The sequence below is a fragment of the Oryzias melastigma genome, unplaced genomic scaffold (assembly GCF_002922805.2).
Source record: "Oryzias melastigma strain HK-1 unplaced genomic scaffold, ASM292280v2 sc01641, whole genome shotgun sequence".
In the NCBI taxonomy this organism is placed as follows: Eukaryota; Metazoa; Chordata; class Actinopteri; order Beloniformes; family Adrianichthyidae; genus Oryzias; species Oryzias melastigma.
In genome coordinates this window covers 1-8,156 of record NW_023418222.1, presented here as the reverse complement: position 1 = coordinate 8,156, position 8,156 = coordinate 1, and the positions used below count along the sequence as shown (strand labels likewise).

Here is an 8,156-nt window from a genome sequence, read left to right as displayed (position 1 = left end):
ATTTATGTAAGAAACCATATTCATGTTACAGAAAAACGTTACTTACATAATGTGACTGACCTTGAGTTTGTGGCATTAAAAGTTGAAGCTCCTTTGAGTGCTCTTGTTGTTGCTGTGTACAGACCACCAGACTACAATGTCACATCATTCCTCAGAAATTTGAACAGTCTTTTGGACTCAGTGGAAATTATGGACATTCAGCCAATTATAATTTGTGGAGATTTTAATGAAAACATTCTGAGCAACAGAAATGGACCAATTTTGCAGCTGTTTCAATCACGAGGATATGATCAACTCATCCACAATGCAACCACAGATAAAAACACACTGCTGGATTTGATCTTCATTTCACAACCAGAAAAATGTCTACATTCAGGTGTTATGAAAACATACTACAGTTATCATGATCCTGTTTATTGTGTGTTGTCACATTCACTGCCATGTTCTTAAATTAACTTGATAGCAACTTCAAAAGCAAGACAGTAGAGGACAGATGGAGACACGCGTCTACTGCTCATGACTTGGAAAAAAAGACATAATTACAAGCATGTCTTATCTGCTACAATTTTATCTGTAAAAATATATATCTTTCACCTATTTACATGAACTCGGTTTGAAATATGACATAAATCCTTGTATAATTACAACAATGTCCTCTGAGAAAATATTCCATTACTAATTTCTTACTTGTAAATTTTAAAATACTTCAAGTCTTTCTCTAAAGTACATAGTTCTATGTGTGTCTTTGTATTTCTTTTGTATTGTGTACAGCTATCAATACAGCATGCCCATCTTTAAACATGTTGGGAAAACACAAATACTACTACAGCACTTTATGGTTCCAACCAGGGCAGACTGCAAGAATTTCTGTGTTTTGGGAGGAGATCATGAGTTAAAATGATCGAGCTAATTTGATGTGGCATTTGTAATCTTTAGATTTCTTCATTCAATAACCACATGTAAAAACTGAAATAAATGAAATGCATAGCTTATCTGATAAAATATCTTCCATCATGGTTTTACAGATTGTGCTTTTCTGCGCATGCTGACGAGAAGCAAACTGAACATCTACAACACATGATCCTCCTCACACACTGGTCCAATCCTTCCCTGTTTTCAAGATAACACGTGTTTTTTTAAGTTACACAATTCATTATAAAACTTAAAATGACAAAATCTTCTATGTTTAGGAGGTGCTACCATTTCTTCCATTCTAAAGTATTTCAATGACTTCTATTGTTTTTGCCATTTTCAAACACATTTATCTAATTGAAAATTCATTTTCTGTTAGTATTACATCCTAGAGCCTTAAAAAGCATCCTGGACAATCAGATTGAAAATTAGAAGATTGGAACACCATCATTTTTCAAAATCTCACTGACAGTCCAAATAGAAGGCCCCATAACATGGAAGCTCAATAATTTTAATCTTCAAAACAATGCACTACAAACATGTCGATACATCAGGAACCCAAGGAAGAACATTAACCACTTCCCACCTCCACAACCTGCCAACTACATATATTGGAGGAACTGCATGGCATCTCAAGTTTTAAGTAAAAAAGAAAAAAATTTCAGAATCTTAGTTGGACATCGGAGACTATTTGCAAGCTAAGCAATCACAAGTTTTGGGTTACAAAATTCTGACCCTTAATGTAACTGTTATATTAAAAACATTAATGAAAACACACAAAGTCTTTATGCAAAGAAATACAGTGATTACGTCATGAGCTGATAGGAATTTGTTACTGTATTGTTTACAATAACTTTACATGGAACTTTAGCATTGTCTGTTTAGTTATGGAATGAAGCCATCCTTAGCATATTATAAATATTTGAATCCTATGATAACTGCAGTTTGTCTGTGTGTTTGACCTTTAATCCATGTGAAGTGACTTAAAAGCATCAATGTCAGCATGTCTGCAATGTAACAACTTTAGGTGGCAAAGCGTTTGTGTGATGCAGCTGTGGTTTGGATGTTGTGCTCAGGTGGGTTTTTTTGTCAACAACAGGTTTGTATCTACATTCGTGGGTTTGTGTGTGTGTGTCTTTCCATTATAGTAAATTCAACCGTAAACATGTCTCATACAGGTTTTGGCTATATCCAACATGTTGCTGTTCCTACTGTGGTGGCAACTACTATAATTTGAGGACATTTTTTAACAGAATTGATTGCAAACATGGTTATTAGGCAGGAAGTATTCGCCACTTCACTTAAATATTTACTTTCTACAGGTTATTAATGACAACATTCAAATTGAAATAAAGAAAAGTTATCACGTTCTGTTAAGAGGAGAAAACACTGAAATAAAGATTATTGGGACTATATTTGTCTTTGGAATAGTGTCACAGTGTTTCAAAACAAACACTCTTGTTTTCCCAAGTAAGACATAACGTGTTGCAGCTTAGACAGTTTTATGTATGCAAGACAGTTAGCCAACAGGTTATGTTCACTTTGTGTAATGGTTTCTTTAAAAGAACAATTGTAATATTATAAAGTAGTGAAGTAAATTACTGTGTGAAACAACAAAAACATAAACATTTAACAAAAATAAGTATGAGCAGTGACGGGCTTATGTTGTAATAAAATCAATCATGTCCTTTTTGCTATTATATCATTGGAAAGACAAGGCAAATTTCAATCTTTTATGCGTATTTAGGAGGATATAGTGAACTGAATGTAATACGCTTGCATTAAAAAGACATCGTTTGAGAATTATGTAAAGAAATTCCTAGAAACAGCACAGTGCAATCCAGAAAGTAGAGCACACTCACAACGTGCCCCTGCAGCAGCTCAACCACTCACTTTGCAGCTTTCTTCACAGTATTATGGTGGTGAAACACGGACACACAAAAACAATGACCAGTCCAGTGTTTTATTTTTTATCCTCTTTTATAACATCAAACGGTGAGAATTTCTAAGCCTTTTCTACTGGATATGACTGAGTAACACCTACTGTACACAGCATTACAAGAGGTATGATGGCGCAGTGGTTAGCTGTGCTACTGTATAATCAAAGATCTCCAGTCTGAGTCCTGATCAGTCCAGGTTTTATTAGGATAAACAATAGTATATTGCTTTTAAGGTCAATTTCATGAATGAAAAGGAATACATGCATTTGTCCACCTATTTCAGGCAGCTATGTTGCCTTTCTTCTGCACGATGGCAGTGGCTGTAGTGTTTTATGTGTGGGGCTGTGTGTGTGTTTGAGTGCATATCAGGGATACAGGGTCTTTGTAAAATATTGAAGGAAAATTTAACATATGGAGATTACAATACATGCAATGACAACATCAATCACGGAAAGTCAGATTGTTTCTACACAGAAGAAAGATATGCTAGGTGAAAGAAAAATTAAACAGAAATAACTACATAAAGATAAGTATGACCAGAGAGATGCCCATTTAACCAAAACATAAAATATGCTCAGTTAATGTACACCTTTTTCTTTCCTAAAAGAAATTGGACATTTCTATCTGTTATTCCTGATTCAATTTTTCAAAAGAGCTTTTTTTTTTAATTTTTTTACCTTTTGCCAGGTATAGTTTGAATGATTCTTCCATGTTTAAAACTATGATGGACCTTTCATATATTTACATTAGTGTATGTTAAATATAACAGGGCAAAGAATTCATCACTAGTGATGTTCTCCACTATATATTTGCCAATATGATGTTCATTATGATGGTGTATATTGAAATGTTGACTGTCTTGGTAAAATAGTCTCCATGCAAATATGTAGTGCTTACAAAATGTGTTTATTTAAAGGCCAACATGAAACAACTGTCTGATGAATATGACTTTAGTCAAATAAAATCATAAAATATTTATGTGAAATTGTTAGTTTCAAATTCCTTCCATTTGATATCAGGTCTATTAAACTAACTATGTACAATTTCAGCACAAATTTGGAGATGTGACGTTGTATCTCTAACAGTCACTTTACAAAATATGTAACACAAAATATGAATGCTCTGAAGGCAGGAAAAACAATTGGTACAACATGTATTTTATCCCTTGAAATAGCAAAAAAGTGAGAATTTTTGACAAACTGTTTTTATTCTCATACTTTGAATAACAGTACATGAAGCTGTTCAAATGTGACATTTTATGGCATCTTTATTAAGTCAAGATAGTTGTTTAAATTTAACTGAATGTCGTTGTAAAAGGGGATAAAATTGTGCACTAAGTTTTGCCTTTTACTTTGACATATCAAATGGTATCTTGGAGAAGGCTGGATTTACAAGTATGTATTTTTTACTTTTACATGGCTAGACAGAAACATGTATAAGATACAAGTGATTTTAGTTGAGGTATAACCTGACGCCTTTGACTTGTGGAAAAAGAATCAATTGGATGTAAGAAGTTCTTGTGTATAAAGTGCTTGTTAGAAAGTTGTCCACAAGATGTCACTGTGTAGGATGGAGTGTTTACCTCAGAACTTTATTTTGAAAGCACTAGTCGTCCATCTTGACTTCCTGTTTAAGAGGAAGTACTGGCTGAGCATGTGGGCGTGTGCTTAAAACCAGCAGGTAACTCTCATTCACACTTGTGCTCTTGTGAGGTGCAGGCTGAAGAAATGGCAGCATCATCTTCTACTACAGTCAGTGAGTTGATTGCGCAGGTCACAGGTAGCTGTCAGGGGACTTCCCCATATCAAAAATGGAAGAGTTTGAAGGTTAAGATACTTGGTAGCCGTAGAATGACGAAATGCCTAGAGTTTATCTTTGATGGGACTGAAGTTAGTGTGGGCCGTGAGAAGGTGACGTCTTCTTTTGCTGCTGCAGACGAAACAGGAATGTTAAAAATAACTGTGGACGATCAGTTCTTTTCTGAGATAGGTGTCCGTCTGGAGGAGAACAAAACGTACATTTTAAAAAACTATGGCGTAGTGAGTGTTGGTGGAGGGAGCGCTCAAATTTATTTAAGGTCTTCCTCCAAAATATACCGGTCTGCGCAAATAGTCATCGCCGACGACATGACAGGGAAAGCTGCAGAAGTTCTGCAGCCCAAGTCTCCCAAAAAAACTCGACTGGAGGATATGGGTACTGGCGGCCTATTCACGGTCCAAGGAAGGGTTACTTCGGTATGTATTTTTGTTATTTTTCCTTTTGTAATATTGTTCTGTAAGACTAAGTCTTGTAATCTAACAAACAGCCAAAAGCTATTGGGAGTTTACTGTGATTTCAGTGAATGGATGTTTCTTTTTTTGATATGTGTGGTATATTGTGGGGTCAAGCTGTTGATCTGCTGCTGTTTGAGCATTGAATGTTTGTGGCTTTCAAATGTTCTACAATTTCTAATGTGATTATTTCTTTTCCTGAAACCTGCTTCACTTTCAAGGTGTCGGCAATACGACGAGTTGACCGAACAGACGGTCCAATTCCAATCAGAGACCTGGAATTAAGCGTCGAAGATGGGAGTATAGTGCCAGTGGCCTTATGGCGAGAGGCAGCGCTTCAGGACGTAACAGCCAATACATTCGTCTCCATCTCCCACTGCCGCATGACCAAACACGCGTCGTTTGGGAGCAAAGCATCATCGACAAACTATACAGAAATCCAGGTTGGTGGACATACTCCCTACATTCTAACATGTGTTGATGTTACACAGTGGACAGAGCTTACATTGTAAAAAATGTCTAGTGTTCATGCTCAAGGGGAACAACACAGCAGTACTTCATCAGCTTTACAACTGGGTTTCTGGTCATCTTTTCTCTATTGAGAACTGTTTAACTTTTCAATGTGGACAATGCCAGGACAACAAAAGACAGCAATGACTGTAATGGCTGCTTAAACTACAGAAACAGTGGAAGCCATGAATTTGCAGTCGGTCTTTTATTTTTCCAAAAGCATTCCTTGGTCAATGTCCTGCATAATGAAATGATCGTAAGCACAACCATGATGTGGTGGCTTTTGTCTGTCGGGGTCTAAGTAACGACTCTGAATGACTGGGACGACTGTATTGTGTGTAGGTGCCGTTCTGCAGACGTTGGTGCCGTGCTGTTTGTGTCTTCATTGTGATTTAGAGTTCATGAAGAAATAACCCTGCCATGCTGGATGAATGCCATTTCATCCATATGACATGGGCAAAAACAATGACATTTCTATACTTTGTGTTTTGCAGGAGGTGTCTACACCTGTCAGAAAGGTCTCCATCACAGTCAATGGCATGTGCGTTATTGACAACGAAGTGCTGATCAACACCATCCAAGGAGGGGAACTGAAAACTTCCATCGATATCGTCAAAGAAATGGCTCATGTGGTGGAGGTTGAAGAGATATATGATCTCTTGCCTTTAAAGGTGGATGTGTCTCTGGAAGGCGACAACATTGTAGAAGTTCACAAGTAGATCTTTTGAACATACTGTTGCACCAGCCCTTAGGAAAAAGTAGCACATCCCTTAGGTGACCTGGGGAAGTTTAATGTCTGTTAAGACAACAACAGCTTAACAGCTGTGCACATTCTACCAAATTGTTTTATTTTTTGTGTGTAACGCCCTTTCAGGCAACAAAAACCTGACAGCTCTGTAGATTTTAGAAGTGTGTGTGTTTTTTTTGTTCTGTGTGCATAATTTTAACCTAGAAATAGTTCTGTAAGACATGTATGTATATGTATATTTATAAATATACATTTATATCTACCTCTCTGTCTCTCTATATATATATTTATATATATGTATATACCCTGAAAACAGAGCTTTTTTAAAACAATTTGTTTGTTCTCTTTCTCACTTCTGAGATTAAAGATTTTTGTAACACTTTTTCCTTGTGTTAACATTATTATACAGTGGAAGAGTTCTCTGTGAGGTTCCATTTAGCTAAGCTTATAGCACAAGTGCTTATTTTTGGTTCTCCCATAGGTACAGTAAGCCAAAGAATGATTAGATTTATTATCAGAACGGTCTCAGGTTGGAACTAGTCTAAAGCATGTGTTGTTTCTTTCACTGTTGGGTAGTACATGGACTTGACAAACAAAGGTTTGAAATTGAACAATGGCATTGTAGTGTGCACTGCAACAGAATGTAGTACGTAAGGATGATGCGTTTTCACACACCTTTTTTTTGGAAACGAACATTAGATGTTCTTTTATCCAATCCACATAAAGCAACATTGCTATGCCATTTAATATGCTCTAACTTAGTTGTAGAAACATGGAAGAGCTATATGTTATTTCTAAATGCACTCATGAGTAGGACAAACAAAGGTAAGGAGCCCTTTAATAAAAAGTCTGGTACCACTTTGTGCCTTTCAGTAGTCTTGATAAGAAAGTAGTTCCAAAGGCTCTTTTGGGGATAAAGATTTCTGACCTCTGATGTAGCTGTTGTATTAATAACATTATAAAAGACACACACAGTCTTTATGCCAAGGTATACAGTCATGTCGACATGAGCTGATAGAAATCTAATACTGGAATGTTTACAATAAATTCAGATGGAACTTTAGCATTGTCTCTGTAGTTCTGAAATGAAGCCGTCCTTGATATTTTAAAATTATTTGAACCCTACATTATCTGCAGTTTGACCTTTTATCCGTGTGAAGTGATTTAAAAGTATCACAGTGAGAGTGAATATGGAAGTATGGAGGAGGTCACATTGTTGTGCTGTGTTAGAAAACAACTAAAGTAACCAGTTGTTTGTTTTCTATGTCAACAAGTGTAGACAAATATTAAAAAAGCTCCATCAAGATGTGGAGGAGTTGAAGTGGTCATGATTGTTAAAAAGGAATGGTAGAAGCTCCCATTTATAAACATAACAATCTTAATACTTATATTTTATTGTCTGTGTAGACCAGTTTACAACGAATAAAAAAAGCACATAGAAAAAAAGTTAGTTCCCAAAAATGAACGTTTGTAATGTGTGAACTGTTTATTTGCGTGGAGAGCCAGACTTCTGTGCTCTGAGTGACCTTTTGGTTTGTAAAGCAGAATGGAGGTTATTCTCCCCTAGAATGCTATCCTAATGGCAAGAATTAAAAAGTGAAAGACACATATCAACCCTGTGGGGCTTTGGTTATGTTAACTTGAGGGATCGTCAGCATGTCTGCACTGTAACGACTTAAGGTGGCAAAGCGTTTGTGTGATGCAGCTGTGGTTTGGATGTTGTGCTCAGGAGGGTTTTTTTGTCAACAACAGGTTTGTATCTACATTCGTGGGTTT

General features: G+C 36.3%; 1 protein-coding gene across 1 annotated transcript; it reads left to right on the top strand.

The window, feature by feature from the left end:
- Nucleotides 1-3,827: 3,827 nt before the first annotated feature.
- On the top strand, nucleotides 3,828-6,960 carry LOC112141035. Its single transcript, XM_024264077.2, has 3 exons — nucleotides 3,828-5,086; nucleotides 5,344-5,565; nucleotides 6,127-6,960. The coding sequence occupies exons 1-3, from the start codon at nucleotides 4,580-4,582 to the stop codon at nucleotides 6,349-6,351; spliced, it is 954 nt and encodes a 317-aa protein (XP_024119845.1). The 5' UTR covers nucleotides 3,828-4,579; the 3' UTR covers nucleotides 6,352-6,960.
- Nucleotides 6,961-8,156: the final 1,196 nt, after the last annotated feature.